The sequence below is a fragment of the Lacerta agilis genome, chromosome 5 (genome assembly GCF_009819535.1).
Source record: "Lacerta agilis isolate rLacAgi1 chromosome 5, rLacAgi1.pri, whole genome shotgun sequence".
Lineage (NCBI taxonomy): Eukaryota > Metazoa > Chordata > Lepidosauria > Squamata > Lacertidae > Lacerta > Lacerta agilis.
The window spans coordinates 3,474,577-3,492,270 of NC_046316.1; the positions used below are offsets into that span (position 1 = coordinate 3,474,577).

A 17,694-nucleotide genomic window follows, 5' to 3' on the forward strand; every position below is an offset into this window, starting at 1 on the left:
TACCTTAATATCGTTCACCCTATCCCCCTTCTGTCCATTTTCTTTGGTCGTCTTGCTCCAGAGCTGCTCCTCAAAGTATCCTTTTTCTTAACATAACCACAGATCCAGACTAAGTCCAAAGTAGTCCTTGCATAGAACATCAGGGTGCGCACCTTTTCCCCCAGCCTCTCCGGTTCATCATCACATTCTTCTTTTATTTGTAGATATAAACATAAAGTTCTCACCTTCACTCCCAAGCTCTCACCTCGGGAGTTAGTTATAACAATTTTCTCCGTCCTGGGTCTGCCACCCCCAAGGGACGATCCATTACTCCGGAGTAGCCATACCTTTTCATCCTGTTGTTCAATCAGCCCCTTCAGTTCTGTGCCAAGGCTCTCCTCCAATGCGGCCATTTCCTGTACAGTCTCCTCTGTGGGATATAACTTTTTTGACATATGACAGTTCAATATTTCCAATTTTCGGTTGAGCAGTTCCAGTCTCAATAAAATAATCCTTTCTTCATGGGTCATTTCACAGTTCGTAACCAAGTCAAAAACAAAGCCGAGCATGGCAGAAGCGGGCATAGGTGTCAAATTGCAGTTTCGGTTCTCAGACTTCTCCATCTTGGCAGTAACTTTCCATTCAGTCAAAGTCTTTCACGGCCATTTTCCCTGAATCCAGGGCGCAAGAACCAAAAATTTTAAAAAGAGATACTGTCCACCAGTTTAGTCCCCAAAGGGGGAATCCATAAGTCTCACTTATCAAATTTTAAATACTTTGTTGCCATCGCTGTAACAGCAGTCTCTTAAGCTGGTTATTTTCTATCTCCCGAAGGGAAAGAGGCAGGCTCCCTTTCCAAATGTCCCCCAGGTCGTCAACAAGGCACAAAAACAGATCCAATCCAATACTCACGACACCGGGATTCTTAAACTCCAACTTTGACAGGTAGAACGTTAACGCACATCGCGGGGGCAACCGCCGCTTCGCGTCCCGGTTGGGGCTTGTCCCCTGAAGCCCGGCTCCGTTTTCCCTTCACCCCCACTCCCCCTTTACAGGGGGAGCGAGGGAAGGGTTCGGAGCCATAGTGGGCATAGCCGGGGAGCCCAGGGTGCGGGACGCTCTTCCCGCACCCCATCGGAGCCCCGCTTAGCGGTAGCGGGGCTCCAACCCTCGGGACGGGCTGGGTCGCCTCGCAGCCGAGGCAACCCACGACCGCTCCGCCATTGCGTCGCCGCCGGAAGTCATCTGCATGGATTATTGAACCATCTTCAAGGCTAGGAACAGCAAGGCTAGGAGAGCCAGTGTGGTGTAGTGGTTAAGAGTGGTAGACTTGTAATCTGGTGAACCGGGTTCGCGTCTCCGCTCCTCCACATGCAGCTGTTGAGTGACCTTGGGCTAGTCACACTTCTTTGAAGTCTCTCAGCCCCACTCACCTCACAGAGTGTTTGTTGTGGGGGAGGAAGGGAAAGGAGAATGTGAGCCGCTTTGAGACTCCTCCGGGTAGTGATAAACCGGGATATCAAATCCATACTCCTCCTCCTCCTCCTCCTCCCCCTCTTCTTCTTCTCCTTCTTCTGGGCTGATTCGCCAGTAGCTGCTACAACAGCAAAGACTGTTCCTTTTGCATTTTGAGGAGTGTCTAGGAATATGGAAGTGATGCGGGTGGCTCTGTGGGTTAAACCACAGAACCTAGGACTTGCCGATCAGAAGGTCGGCGGTTCGAAACCCCGTGATGGGGTGAGCTCCTGTTGCTCGGTCCCTGCTCCTGCCAACCTAGCAGTTCAAAAGCACGTCAAAGTGCAAGTAGATAAATAGGTACCGCTCTGGCGGGAAGGTAAACAGTGTTTCCGTGCGCTGCTCTGGTTCACCAGAAGTGGCTTTGTCATGCTGGGCACATGACCCGGAAGCTGTACGCCGGCTCCCTCAGCCAGTAAAGCAAGATGAGCGCTACAACCCAAGAGTCGTCTGCAACTGGACCTAATGGTCAGGGGTCCCTTTACCTTTACCTTTAAACTTATATCCTTGACGGCTCAGGCAGGAGTTGAACCAATAAAGAAAGTTTTATTTTACAGAACGAAGTGTCAGGAGATAATGTTCTTTCAGGAAACAGTTAACTTATTAATAATTATACTTAATCCAGTGGATGATACAGGCTTCTTAACAAGGTAATATATGCACAGCTTCTTTTAAATGTCAGCTGTTTAATTCAGTTATTAATCCTCAGTTACGGTAGATGTTACAGGTTTCTAGACTAGATGGTAAATGCTCAGTTTATGTCCACTTATTTCACTTCAGTTCCTTAACTTAGTTGTTGTTTAGGTGTTACAGCGTAATACTTTGGTTCTTAAACAAGGAGCTGGTCCTTTCTGTCTGTTTCCCAGCCTTTGATTAGTCGTACTCCTGAGATACCTCTGGCAGTCTAACAGACCCCCACGGCCCCCTTTTTCCTGGTTTGGGAGTCTTCTCTTTCTGGAAGATCTCTCCCCTCCTGACTGGAAGGAGACCCAAGGAGACCGTATCCTCACAGCATCTCCTTCTCCTGGCTCAAACTCAGCCTTCCGGTTAACTCCTGTCTGAATGCTCTACAGCATCTTCCTATCTAAGCTCAGAGACTCCTTTCTCTAGCTGTAGATATTTTCCCACACCGACCAGGACCAACTCTCTTTCTCTCCCTCCTGCTCTCTCTTAAACCATCTCCCCATCAAAATCCTCTCCCAGAAACGGCTCCTTTTATTCTCCTTCCCAAAGTACTAGCTCCGCCCACCCCTATCTGTCTGTCTAGGTAGCCAGTCAGAGAGAGGCTACATCCCAGCTGCATAAAATGAGATGTTTCTACACCCACATCTGTCTCCCCTTCACATAGTCAATCCAGAGGCCTTATCACACATGGAGGGTACATCCAGGCCCTACAAGAACATGGAGCAGGGCCAGGGAAGCGGGTGGTGTAGGGAGAATTCTCAGGGTTGGAGGGCCACATTTGGCTCCCCATCCCTGGTTTCAGGAAATGAGCCAACTTCAGGTTGTGAAATAGAAACACTAACCAGAGTTTTCAGTTCAGACATATCAAGTAACCACAGTTAGCTGAAAAAGGAAGTGAAAAATGTCCATTCTACTCTTCACATGGGACGCGGGTGGGGCTGTGGGTTAAACCACAGAGCCTAGGGCTTGCCGATCAGAAGGTCGGCGGTTCGAATCCCTGCGATGGGGTGAGCTCCCGTTGCTCGGTCCCAGCTCCTGCCCACCTAGCAGTTTGAAAGCACGTCAAAGTGAAAGTAGATAAATAGGTACCATTCCGGCGGGAAGGTAAACAGCGTTTCCGTGCGCTGGTCTGGTTCACCAGAAGCAGCTTAGTCATGCTGGCCACATGAACCAGAAGTTGTACGCCAGCTCCTTCAGCCAATAAAGCGAGATGAGCACCACAACCCCAGAGTCGTCCGCGACTGGACCTAATGGTCAGGGATCCCTTTACCTTTACCTACTCTTCACGCCTGTGGCAGCGGCAGACTGGGAGTGGGGGGTGCCAAGTTCAAGACTCACCCAGGCTCATTCCTTCAGCAATTTACATTTATGCCTGAGCAAAGTCATTTATCTTCATTAAGGCTCAATTCTAACATTACAGGAATGGTGTGGTTTGCTCTTTTCCTCGTGGCTCCATTCTATGCTGCTCCATGTAATTTAATACTATAGTATCTGGTTTTAGTTGTGCTGGTGGGTTTTTTTTCCATTTGATCCCGCACCTCTCCTGTTTTTGCTGTGTATTCTCCATCAGCTCACAAAGTGAGTATGTCAGGGTGTGTGGAGAATATTATTTTCAAACTAGACAGTACCTATTCTGAGGAATAGCCTCCTCAGTTATTCTTCTGTAGAAGTACTGCCTAATTTGAGAAGGATCCCTTCTACTCTTTGACATATTTTGCTTCATGAGTCAATGGAGAATACGCCAGGCCACCCGTCAGTCTGCGTTCTGCCAGCTGCTTAAGACCTTCCAGCTTACTAACTTTGAATGCAACTGATCCTTCCTCTTCTTTTAGAAACCAGATAGAAAATTCTTTCCAGTAGCACCTTAGAGACCAACTGAGTTTGTTCTTGGTGTGAGCTTTCGTGTGCATGCACACTTCTTCAGATACACTGAAACGGAAGTCACCAGACCCTTAAATATAGTGAGGGAGTGGGGAGGGGTATTACTCAGAAGGGTGGTGGGAATGGGTGATCAGCTGATAGGTGTGGAAAACCTGTTGATGACTCTTAACGGCTGCAATTAGTCTTGCAGGGAAAGGCAAGGGGTGAGATGGCTAAAGATAGCTTTGTTAGGTATAATGAGATAATAATCCAATGTCTTTGTTCAGACCAGGTTTCTCCATGGTTTTAAGTTTGGTGATTAGTTTAGAAACCAGTACTGTATCTATTTTTTGTTCTTTTGTGTTTAAATGTCACTCACCCGGCAGATTGTGTGCCACTTGGAGCAATTTTGTTTTAGAAAAGTGTGGCATGAATTTGCCTTAACACTGTCACCATTAGCAGACCCCTATCAGGCACTTTAAGAAGTTCAAACAGTTCAGAACACTTGAGATACATGAACTTGCAAATAATATTATGTTTGCTTGAGCAGCACTTACATTCTATTTCCTAGCTGCAAGTACATTAAAAAAGAAAACACCAGGTGATTACCTCCCAGTACACCTGGTTTGTCTCTGGTGGCAGTGCATGAAACACTTAAACATACTTGTCAGGGAACTGCCCTCGGCACCGTGAGAGGTCTCGCTGATGTACAGAGAGCCCCGACACCTCCTCAGCAGCGATACATCTCCCAGCGGGCACAGCGACTCCTCCTCTGGTGGGGAAGGGCAGGGAACCAGCAGTCCGGAGAGGCAGCAGCTTGAGGATGTTGCTGAGAGCCCCAGCGCCCCCCGCGACATTCGTTTAGAGGGGAGCATGCCACTTCCCTCGCCCCAGTTGCGCAGGGGGGTCAAAAGGAGACAGGGGAGGATAGATAGATATCTTTATTCGGCTATAAGCCCACAACAGGAGTAAAATAAAATAAAATAAAATAAAATAAAATAAAATAAAATAAAATAAAATATATTCAGATTACAAAAACAAACACATTATGAACATCGACACAGCAATTAAAAGACTAATACACCCAGTCATCTCAGTTTTACAGGTAAAATGATGACAATAATATTACAAGGCCATTTAAGCTGGAATTATTGAATAATATATATCAATATTCTTGGAGTGTTCCATGGTGTCTTTTATATGAGATAACTGAAATCAAGAATCTAGCAACCTGTAATGTTCTTTGGGGGATCCCATCTTGCAACAAGCAAGCCAATTGTGTTTCAGAAGGATTAAGACAGGGGAGGAGGCGCCTGGGGATGCCGAAATTCCTTTGTTGGGGTCACAGCCGGAAACCGGCACTCCCGGATTCTGCTAGTGACTAGGACGGTCATGTTTTTCTGTTTCTCCACACTGTAAATAGTCTGAACCAATAAACTGTTGGGACACAGGTGGCGCTGTGGGTCAAACCACAGAGCCTAGGGCTTGCTGATCAGAAGGTCGGCTGTTCGAATCCCCGTGACAGGGTGAGCTCCTGTTGTTCGGTCCCAGCTCCTGCCCACCTAGCAGTTCGAAAGCACGTCAAAGTGCAAGTAGATAAATAGGTACCGCTCCAGTGGGAAGGTAAACGGCGTTTCTGTGCGCTGCTCTGGTTCGCCAGAAGCGGCTTTGTCATGCTGGCCACATGACCTGGAAGCTGTACGCCGGCTCCCTCGGCCAGTAAAGCAAGATGAGTGCCGCAACCCCAGAGTCGGACATGACTGGACTTAATGGTCAGGGCTCCCTTTACCTTTTACAAACTGTTAAAAGACAGTTGGGACTCATGCTTGGTTACTCGTGAGCAACTGCCAGGCAGATCTGACAATACTGTACTAATAAGCATTTCATTAAACTAATGAATGATATCATAGGCTATGAATATATAGACCTTATAATCATTCTGTGATCTGAAAGGAAAGATGAAGAGACATGACCTCAAGGTCACACTCCATCTTGTGTGCATTTTCAGACTGAATCTTGCAGTCAGCGGTAAGGAGTGGATATTTTCATGTTTATGGTTACCGTAAAAAAAACAACTGCCAGATAACTGACTAATTATAAAAGGTCACAGATGAATATCAATTGGATATAAATTTAAGAAAAATTTGCCCTAGTTTATTATTTAAAGCAATTTAATGAGAATCTTTAGTCATATCACTTGTTTTCTTTGCAGTAAACTTTGCTGCCAAAGCCAATAACCTCTCTTGTTGGTCTGATCATGGGATGTCCCTCATTAAATCCATACACTAATAGATTTGTTGTGCTTTAGAAATAAATGTCTTACTAATAGTTGGCAAAAAATAAAACTCTCCAGTCCTCCTCTCTGGTTGCCTTTGGTTGCCTTACTTGGGCCCTCATACTGAGCACACAGCTCCCAAAATGTTGAATCTCTCCCATCACTTTGATCATCCTTTCCTTAAACAACTATATTGGTTTCCTGTTTGCTCCCAGATCCCAACACACTCTACATTTTTAACCTCAACGCCCACCATGGCCTTGCCCCCATGTCTCCCCACTGCATTTGCTTCTCCAGCTCCTCCACTCTCGGCTGAGCAAATGTCTCCTATTCCCCAAAGCTATTCCCCTTGCCACTCCTTTGTACTTGGAACTACCTAGCAGAACAACTTTGTGATGTCAGAGCCACACAAAGTTTATTAAATTTGTGAGGTCCATGCCTTTACACAAAATACCATAAAACATTATTAAAAAGATAAACAATAAAATTATTAAAATAAGTTAAAATTCATGCCGCACTGTCCCAGCAAAGGAGACTACCCAAAAACCCCCACCATTCAGGAAAGAAGATACAACAACAGGTTAGGAGAGCGATGGGAGGGCCCTCACTACATCACCCGTGAACCCTACCCTAGTTTTCATAGCCTTCACCACAAAGACCGCTACCACGTGGGAAATCCGTGGGTCAGCGTCCACCAGCAAAAACCAGCAAAAACTTTACCAGTGTGGTGTAGTGGTTAAGAGCGGTAGACTCGTAATCTGGGGAACCGGGTTCGCGTCTCCGCTCCTCCGCATGCAGCTGCTGGGTGACCTTGGGCTAGTCACACTTCTCTGAAGTCTCTCAGCCCCACTCACCTCACAGAGTGTTTGTTGCGGGGGGAGGAAGGGAAAGGAGAATGTGAGCCGCTTGGAGACTCCTTCGGGTAGTGATAAAGCGGGATATCAAATCCAAACTCTTCTTCTTCTTTACTTGGTCCTCAGAGTTGACTATTGATTTGGGAATAGTTTGTAACATCACATCCCTGAAGGCCGAATAGATGGGACAATACAACATGTAATGTGTGAGATCCTCTTTGGTTCTCATATGACAAGGACATATACGGTGCTCTACCGGGATTTTTGCAAATCTGCCTGACGGATAGGCCGTAGGAATAGTTTGAAACGGGCCATGGTGAAAGCTCTCCGAAGGGTGGGATCGGTGATATTCGCCAAATAATTGGCGCAGGTTTCGACTGTTTTCAGTTGGGGAAACCAGTGGAAGGACCCTGGGTTCTGTATTTTTGTGATGTCTTAACAGGGCGTCTCTCTCCAGGATCCATTCCCGAACTTTGTCCGGGCTCCACAGTAATATTTAGCAATATTTAGCAGAAATGTGTTTTTTAGACCTGCAGATGTTTGTTTATTTATATAAAAAATACATACCACCATATCATAAGAAATATCAAAGTGGTTGTCTATCTATCTATCTATCTATCTATCTATCTATCTATCATCTACCTACCTACAAAATGGCCACAAAAATTAAAATCAGAGACCAACAACTAACAAAAATGTTTTCCAGTAGCACCTAAGAGACCAACTAAGTTGTTCTTGGTATGAGCTTTCGTGTGCATGCACACTTCTTCAGATACACTGAAACAGAAGTCACCAGACCCTTATATATAGTGAGAGGGTGGGGAGGGGTATTACTCAGAAGGGGGGTGGGAATGGGGGATTGGCTGATGGGTGTGGAAAACCTGTTGACGACTTTTAACGACTGCAATTGGTCTTACAGGAAAAAGCAAGGGGTGAGTTGGCCATTAACCATTTGCTGTTGAGTTATTCATTCCCCCCCCCCTTTATTTCATCTCAGGACATTTTTGACCCAGAAATCTGCGGTGTAATTTTTACGGAAGATGCCAAGATGGACTTTGAATACATGAAGAATTCCGAGTCCTCAGTTTGGTACGTTAAAATTAAATCATCTGTAAAAGTGCTGCGTATCTGTAGGAATTAACTTCTTTTCCTGCTAGACACACATTTACTCAGCTTAGATTTCAAACTACACCCAGAACAATACATTCAGGAAGTTTTTAATGTTTATTTTTTCATCATCCTTTTATTAGGTTGGAAACCACCCAGAGTGGCTGGGACAACCCATTCAGATGAGTGGCGTTGAAATAATTGTTATTATTATTATTACTGTTGTTGTTGTTGTTGTTACTATTACTATTATTTCACCAGTAAATTTTTTATTGGTCTGACTGGTAAAAAATTTAAATAGGTCAACAAATGATTGTCTGTGTATGCAGATTGTCTTCAATTTGGCCTAATGTGCCCTATATTCTGTAATTCACCAAGGGATAGATTTCTTTGTTCATTTCAGAGTTTTCTAGAAGTCCAGTCAGATGATTTTAAAATTAAATGGTTGCTGGCCAATTTAGACAGGTTTGTTATCTGAAGAGTTACTTTGTATGAACTTTGGATATGAACATATTTATATGAATATGTTTGGGTCATATTCCAAAACTGTGTTGTTTGTAAAAACAAAATAAAAAAATTCCTTCCAGTAGCACCTTAGAGACCAACTAAGTTTGTTCTTGGTATTAGCTTTCGTGTGCATGCACACTTCTGAAGAAGTTTCTAAGATGCTACTGGAAGGATATATATATATATATATATATATATATATATATATATATATATATATATATATGAATGTCTGAAATTTGGCAGATGTCTGAAAAACTATCCACTATTTGGAATATACCAATGAATCTTGACAGTCAGGTTTAGAAAAAAAAGATGTATCTTAAACATTTAACAAATGTTAATGCAGAGAAGCTTTTGTAACCCAAAACTCATTTAGCCAGATGCAAGAAGTATACACCTCGCTGCATAAATTGGTGTTTATGTGTGCCCATGAGCACATACACACCTTTTTGTTGTTTATGCTTAGACTACCCTTACATGAGAGGGATGCGGGTGGCGCGTGGGTTAAACCACAGAGCCTAGGGCTTGCTGATCAGAAGGTCGACGGTTCAACTCCCTGCGGCGGGGTGAGCTCCCGTTGCTTGGTCCCAGCTCCTGCCCACCTAGCAGTTCGAAAGCACATCAAAGTGCAAGTAGATAAATAGGTACCACTCCGGCGGGAAGGTAAACGGCGTTTCCATGGCCGTGCGCTGCTCTGGTTCGCCAGAAACGGCTTAGTCATGCTGGCCACATGACCTGGAAGCTGTACGCCGGCTCCCTCGGCCAGTAACGCGAGATGAGCGCCGCAACCCCAGAGTCGGACACGACTGGACCTAATGGTCAGGGGTCCCTTTACCTTTACCTTTACCCTTACATGGACTCAGGATGCCTCTAGGAAGGATACATTAATGCAGTGGTGAAGCTGCATGCTCCGGCACCAGGGGCGGAGATCAGGAGGGGGTGTGGCACACTGCCCCGCAGGGCAGGACGCGCATCCCAGTGGCGTGGCACATCACCTGCCGTGGCATGATGTGCGTCCCAGGAGCATGGCATGCCACCCATGGGGTATGGGGTGTGCCCGGGGGCACGGTGCACCGCCTGCGGGGGTGTGGCGCCCGGTGTGGTGGGGGGGGGTGCGTGGCACGTGTCGGGGCGGCCACAATGGTACCCACCTCCCCGATGCCCCCCCCCGTTACTCCACCAGTGCATTGATGGGGGTTTCTTTTAACCCCTTTCTTTCCTGCTGTTTTCCACCCCAAAAAAATAAATCAGTCCAGAGAATATGGGCAAATAAGATTTTAGTGACAAGAAATTCCTGGCCAGGCAGTTTCTAGTTCCTGTGTAAAGACAGAGTTCAATACGTGCCAAAGCACGTTGGAATATCTGCAAAGGAGCACACTAGGGATACAGACATAGCTAACTGTGCAAAGCACATACCCCCCTCTCCTTCAATACAGGTGTTTAGTCAGAAACCCAAGTAGCCTATAGATTGTATATAGATCCTAATATGCCTATAATGAATGATGGAAGGAGAAAGGAGGTGAGCACAGACCCACACGCTAGTCATTTTCTCACCATAACATGAATAAGTGCCATTCCATTTTGTTCTTTAGGAACCGGACCAAAAGTTTCCCTCTTGTTCATTCAGACAATGTCTTTTAATCGTGGCTGCTTGTTCATAGACGCAGCTAACAAGGAGGCCGAACTTATGTAACTAGAGTTGTACCAGTGCTTCCACAGACAGCTAATACAAACTAGCTAATAGGGATTTTTATTCCAGTGTTCTTCAGCCTCAACAGCTGAAATCAAATGACTGATTGATGTTCCTATTTGTTCTAATAGCCATCCCATTCTATGTGGCTTAAAGGCTACAAGCCAATTTCTATAACACTGAAACAAAACAAAGTTGTGTAACACTGAAACTGTAAGCAAAGCTGTGTGGTGCTATATACTTTCATACCCTTTCCCACAAAAAAATAATATGGATTTATATTGATCAAATCTTGTACTTTGTTGTTCCAATAAAGAACAAACAGAATCCATTTTTCAGAAACGTATTATTTTGCTGCCTGCCTACCTCTTACCCTGGTAATAGTTACCAATTTCATCAACTATAAATCAGTAGAAAGTGAAAAAGCATTTTTTCTCAATTTTGGTATGTTGCCATTTTAGCTTCAGCCTGTACATGAACTATCAGTTCAAAACCATCATTTAATACTGTACCCTTAAGATGGCAAATCTACGTTGCAACAGGATCTCTGGGGAGATCTTGACCCATAACATTTTATTTCTGTCAGTGCAGTTTCTCAAAATGTCTTAATCTATAGACAAGCCCATATAATATGAAATGTATTTGTTCCAGATGCCTCGCATCTCCAAAACTGACCACTAAGCCTTGGACAGAACTTGTTTAATCCGGCTGGTATCAAATACCACCTATCTAATATTGTAGAAATGTTTCTTTGAGATTCCCAAACCATGCGTATTTATCCAGTGATACATATCGAATTCCTGTTTTACTTAATAGTTTCCAGATGGTCCTAAATTTGCAATTATTTTATAAATCAGGCGTTATGCGCTATGCAGTTTGGTTATCAGTTGAAATTAATATTTCAAAACTTGGGTGATTCCTTAATGAAACATGAAGCCTTCGTAATATGCCCATTTGGAAATATTGAAGAAGGAGCAGCTGCTCTTGACTCAGGATCCCATTTCACCTGATAAAAGATCTTTACCAATCCTTCCTTTATTATTATCCTAATTTGAGCATTCCATCTCTCTCCTTAAAGCTTCATGTCACCCAATAATAAGACTTTCTTATCACATTCAACATTGTAGTAAATTGTAGTAAGTGGTGATAAACCCAGGCTTTTGCCAGTAGCGGGGGGGGGGGGAATCTGCTGATAGATCATTTTGCTCTTTATCTGGTAAAAATAGTCTTTAACCCATATTTTAGGTGCCCAAGCATGACCATGTTGTAACACTGTTTTATATTCAGGAATGCCAACCACCTATTTTTAATTGCTGATGAAGTATGTTAGATATAATTCCGGATTAATCAATTAAGCATTCAGTGTAAGGAGAATTTTAACAATAGAAACAAAATACAGTGTACTATGTTTATTTTAATAGCCGAGTTTCTTCGTTTCTGAGAAAGTGTTGAATTTTCCAGACTGGATAGATCCTCTTTTACCCTTTGTCTCAGATTAGAGTGATTAAACTCCTGAGTTATCCAAATCCCAATATATCTAGTTGAGATGTTCTTCCATGGAATTAGATGTCTTTGGCAATGTCACACTTAAGATTTTACAGCATATAATACCTTTCTGAAGTTTCGAAATGAATTTTGTACCCAGAGATCTGGCCAAATTCATCTAAGAGTTTCATGACCTTTGCAAACGATCCCTCTGGCAATATTATAAGTTACATAATCTGCATATAAACAGATTTTGAAGTGATTTACATCCTACCCTCAGCCCAGTTATATATACTGTATATATTAGTTCTTAATGTCTGTAATGAAATCTCCAGTAATAGCGGCAATAACAGGCATTCCTGCTAGGTGCCTAGAGTCATAGCTTCAAAGATTCATATTTCACTCATAAAGATGGTTGGATTGGTGTAAATCATTTTAATAGGCAAGAGAATAACTTGGGGTTATTGAAAGCACCTGAGAGAGCTGGAGCAATTAGAAGTGTGCACAGCCCCGCTACCTTGAATGGGTTCAGAAATAGGCTGAGCTTTTTCCCCTCCAAGATGCGGTTATTTCTAACTCAGTTCAAATTCGGCCTGCCCCCTAATCTGCAACATCTACTTTTTTTCTTCACACCCAAATGTCCACAGCAGGGAGCAGCAGCTCCCCCCCCCCACTTCCCCCCCACCTGGCCTGGCATGCTGCAATGCAGAGCTCTTTGCCACAACAAACTTCCCACTATTCTCTGAAGGGTTTGGATGGTGTTGCCACACGTATAGCCCACCTTTTCCTCCAAGGAGCTTTAAGGTGCCAAAGATGGCTTTCTCTTCCCTAAGAGTCAGTGGCCGGCCCAAGGTCGGCCCATGAGTTTCGTGGCTGGGTGGGGATGTGAGGCTATAAGTGTCCTCCTCTCCTAATCTGCCTCTTGATCACCTAGTCCAGAGATGTCCAACTGGTCGATCACCGAGAGGTTTTGGTAGGTCGTGGCCGATCGCTGGCTCCTTTTCCTTTGCAGTTGCAAATGAGCATCCGGCCCTGCCCTCTATTCCATTCTTGCATGAATGCTAGAATGGAAGACGGAGTTTTTGTTGTGATGCTGACTGTTTCCTTAGTGATCTTTCTGTGAGCGAGTTTTTCCCTTTAATAAAGTTCAACATTTTTGTAAGGTAAAGGGTAAAGGGACCCCTGACCATTAGGTCCAGTTGTGTCCGACTCTGGGGTTGCGGCGCTCATCTCACATTACTGGCCGAGGGAGCCGGCGTACAGCTTCTGGGTCATGTGGCCAGCCTGACTAAGCCGCTTCTGGCGAACCAGAGCAGTGCACAGAAACACCGTTTCCCTTCCCACCGGAGCGGTATCTATTTATCTACTTGCACTTTGACGTGCTTTTGAACTGCTAGGTGGGCAGGAGCAGGGACCGAGCAACGGGAGCTCACCTCATGGCAGGGATTCGAACCGCCAACCTTCTGATCGGCAAGCCCTAGGCTCTGTGGTTTAACCCATAGCGCCACCTGCGTCCCTAACATTTCAAAAAATAAAACATTTTTGTATCCCCTCCCTAAAAAACAACTCAACAACACTGACCTGAACCCCCCCCCCCCGAAAAGGGGTAGATCACTGCCAGTTTTTAATTCTGTGAGTAGATTGCAGTCTCTTGGGAGTTGGATGTCCCTGACCTAGTCCATTGGTATTCCTGGGGGTCATGTGGGGTTAGAACTGGGAGCAGCACCAGAATTTGGGTGGTGGTAGGTTTCTGTATCCTCTCACTGTGCAGTCAGGAGACTGTGTTTAAACATTCCAGCACACGTTGTTGGAATCACGGGGAAGGGATGTTGCTGTAGCTGTTTCTTGTTGTTGTTCTTTCTTCTTTGGACTTCTCTCACAGAGAGGAGACATGTTTTCTTTACTCTGCCTTCTTAGTTAGTAATAAAAGTAGCTAGTAGCACATGTCTCTTCCTCATTCCGCTTTTATTTGATTCTGGAAGATATCGGAAAATGGGCCCGGTGTTTAGGCTAAGGCACGTGCCAACAGGTGGTTCCCCTGCATATAATAATAATAATAATAATAATAATAATAATACAGATAATACTACAGGTACCTACTGAGATTATTCCTAACAAAGCAACTACAGAGAGGGAGGTGGAAGTTCTGTGAAAGTTAAAAATCTGGGAAGGAAAAGGCAGGAAATAGAAGGCTGGGGAGTACTAAGATAAGAGAATGGAATGGAAAAAGAAGAAGCTCAAATGAAGCAGAGAAATGGGGAGAAGGTTGTAGCTAAGTTGTAAAGTATCTGCTCTACAGGTTCCCAGAATCAGGGTAAACAACACTGAGTTAGCAGGACCCAATGGTCTGACTCTGCGTAAGGAAGCTTCCAATATAGTGTTAACCTAGCCCAGTTGCCCAAATCTGGGCAGCCTTATTTGCATAGTATGATGATATCTTTGCTGCGTTGCCCAGTTGATATGTGCATTCTTCCTGGCCGCTAGCACCACCGATTGGCCAGGAATCAAAGGAAACACATTTTTACCTGACCTCTTATAGCCTGAAATGCCTAGATTGGTTCCCAACACTATGAGATAACTGGGACCATGAAGTAGAAAATTCTTTCCAGTAGCACCTTAGAGACCAACTGAGTTTGTTCTTGGTTTGAGCTTTCGTGTGCATGCACACTTCTTCAGATACACTCGAAAGCTCATACCAAGAACAAACTCAGTTGGTCTCTAAGGTGCTACTGCAAAGAATTTTCTATTTTGTTTTGACTATGGCAGACCAACACGGCTACCCACCTGTAACTGGGACCATGAAGTTGTCTGCACCAACAATTGAGAATTATCTGAACACACTAGTACAGACCACAGTGCAGATAGAATATACAGTAGGTCAGACCATAGCCTCCTCTAACTGGGATCATTGCCAACAGCATGATGATGATAATGATAATGATAAATATTTATTATATTTATACTTCGCCAATCTGGCTGGGTTTCCCCAGCCACTCTGGGTGGATTACAGCATATATCAAAACATACTAAAACATCAAACATTAAAAACTTCCCTAAACAGGGCTGCCTTCAGATGCCTTCTAAAAGTCAGATAAGTTGTTTATTTCCTTGACATCTGAAGAAGGGTGTTCCACAGGGAGGGTGCCACTACTGAGAAGGCCCTATGCCTGGTTCCCTGTAACTTCGCTTTTCGCAGTAGAAGACCCTTAGAGGAGGACCTGTGTGTCCAGGCTGAACGTTGGAGATGGAGATGCTGCTTTAGGCCGAGGATATGCTTCTGTTCCTGAATGTGCTCTTTAAAGATTCCCTGTCAAATTTATACATATAGCAGCTGAGCATGTTCAGTAGCATTTAAGTGCACAAACCTTACATGTGTAAAAGTTGTTGCAGAATTGTGCCTTGCGGTCTCATCATGCATTACAGTTTGAAGAAAGCATTAAAAAAAATTGATAGTTAAATGAATGCACACATGCAAATCGCTGGTGCCACTTAACTCTGAAATATCATTTTGTTAAGCAGGTAATTCTCAAACGGATTGATGAAAACAAAACGATGACAAGTTGTGGTCTACAATCCTTAAATACGCTGATGGTTGTTTTCTCCTTGCTCTTGCCAGCAGGTAAGCCTTTTGTTTTATTTGGCTTGCGTTTCTTTTTAAATTCTAGAAGAATGCTTCCATTTAGTATTCTGCAGCAGAAACACCTTAAAGAATCTGTAACGACGTTCAGTGGCTGTTCATGAGTGAAGCCAAGACACAGGAACTTCTAAGCTAAGTTCTTTATTGTGCTCAAAAAATGTACAGTGAGAGCAAAAGAAACACGTCCATTCCTGACTAGACAGATCCCAGGAATAACTACTTCCTGTTCCTTGCCCAGCAAAACCAGCGTGGGATCCGATGTGGACCCCTCCCTTCCCTGCTTCTGGGCGTGGGAATCTGATCCTCCCCCCAGCCTTCCCCCCGGCCATAAGGCTGCTTCATCGTCTCGCCTCTACCCCTCCTTCCTGCTTCTGCTGGCGTCTCACCACTTGAGGAATGCAGGGGGGAGGAGGAGGAGGAGGAATCTTCGCCTTGAGAACTCTCCCCGCTGGAATATAATTTAGGAGGATCTCGGTAATTATAATGCTCTTTCGCTTTCTCCAGCAGCCCTGGGGGGGGGTTCCTGACATCCACCCCCCCCTCAAAGCCCCCCTCCTCCCCCGAGGCTCTGGGCTTCACCTGCTGTACTCCCCCCTCGTTTCCCTCTGTTAGTTCGCCTCCCTCCCCCCTGAGGGGCGATACCGGAAAACCCCTAAAATCTTCCTCCTCGTCTTCCGTGGAGGCGAAGATGTCTTGGAAACCCATGGGTAACCCGACCTCCACCTCATTACCCTCCGGGACCTCCTCTTCCCACTCTGACTCCCTTTCTGTGTCGTCCCGCTCCCCACCAGACCGGAAACCCCAAAACTCTTCCTCACTGTCATCCGTGGGAGCAAAGACCTCCTCCCACGAGCCCCTCGCCGGCTTGGGCTTATGTGGAAACAAGGCATGGAACTCATGCACTAGATATTCCTCCGAGATGGTGCCTGCTGGTACCCATGTGTTCTCGGACTCTGGCTCCCCTTCCCATGCCACCAGATACTCCAGTTCACTTCCCCTCCACCTGGAATCCAGGATCTCCGTAACCTCATTGTAGGAATCCTCCTTTTCTAACACCGGTGTTGGTACCTCCTCCCTGGCCTCCCTATGAAACCGGCTCCCTTCCCTATACTTGGACAAGAGGGCACGATGAAACACGGGATGAATCCGCATACTTTCCGGCAGCCTCAAGCGAAAGGTGACTGGATTAACCTGTTGGGTTACCTCAAACGGCCCCAACCTTCGGTGCACCAACTTCTTACACCCCCTCCTGATGGGCAATCCCTGTGACGAGAGCCACACCTTGTCTCCTACCTGAATGCTTTCCCCTTCCCTCCTGTGCCTATCCGCATCCCTCTTGTAGGTCTCCTTGGCCCTCTCCAGCGTTTCAACTAGCTGCTGATGCACCCTCACCATTTCCCCAGCCAGCTCCTGCGCCGCCGGTACCTCCAGGACCTCCTCGTCCCTGCCCGGAAAAGCTCGAGGATGCCGCCCGTAGTTGGCCATAAAAGGGCTCATCCCTGTGGTGACATGCTCTGCGTTGTTGTACGCAAACTCTGCTAGTGGCAACTTGTCCACCCAATCGTTCTGTCTCTGGTTCACGTAACAACGCAGATACTGCTGCAACACCCCATTGGCCCTCTCCGCCTGGCCATTGGTCTGAGGATGCCTGGCCGTGGACAGAGCCACCTCCACCTGCAGCAAGTCCATGAGCTTGCGCCAAAACCTAGAGGTGAATTGCCGTCCACGGTCCGAAACAATCCTCGACGGCAGGCCGTGCAGTCGGAACACGTGCTTGAGAAACAGCTTGGCCGTTTCTTCTGCTGACACTGCCCTCGGGCAAGCTATGAAGTGACACATTTTGGTGAACAAGTCCACCACTACCAACACCGCCGTCTGCCCCTGGGACCTTGGCAAGTCGGTGATGAAATCCACCGAAACTACCTCCCAAGGCCCCCTGGGCGTGGGCAGTGGTTCCAACAGCCCCGCTGGTGCAACTCTCTCCCCCTTGGCCCGTTGACACATTTCACACCCCTGCACATACTCCTTTACATCCTCCCTCACCCCTGGCCACCAAAAGTCCCTGGTTACCAGGTCCATCGTCTTTCGCTGACCAAAG

General features: G+C 45.6%; 1 protein-coding gene across 3 annotated transcripts in view; it reads left to right on the top strand.

Moving 5' to 3' along the window:
* Positions 1-17,694, top strand: part of SHISAL1 (shisa like 1) — a 115,416-nt gene that overhangs the window by 33,411 nt on the left and 64,311 nt on the right. Inside the window, exons 1-2 of one of the 3 annotated variants that reach the window (XM_033148300.1) lie at positions 8,165-8,256; positions 15,479-15,578. In XM_033148300.1, coding sequence (XP_033004191.1) covers positions 15,512-15,578 — 67 coding nt within the window. In that variant the 5' untranslated portion in view covers positions 8,165-8,256; positions 15,479-15,511. Of the gene's footprint in view, positions 1-8,164; positions 8,257-15,475; positions 15,579-17,694 lie in introns of those variants that run through there. The other 2 variants (XM_033148302.1, XM_033148299.1) reach the window with 2 other exon arrangements.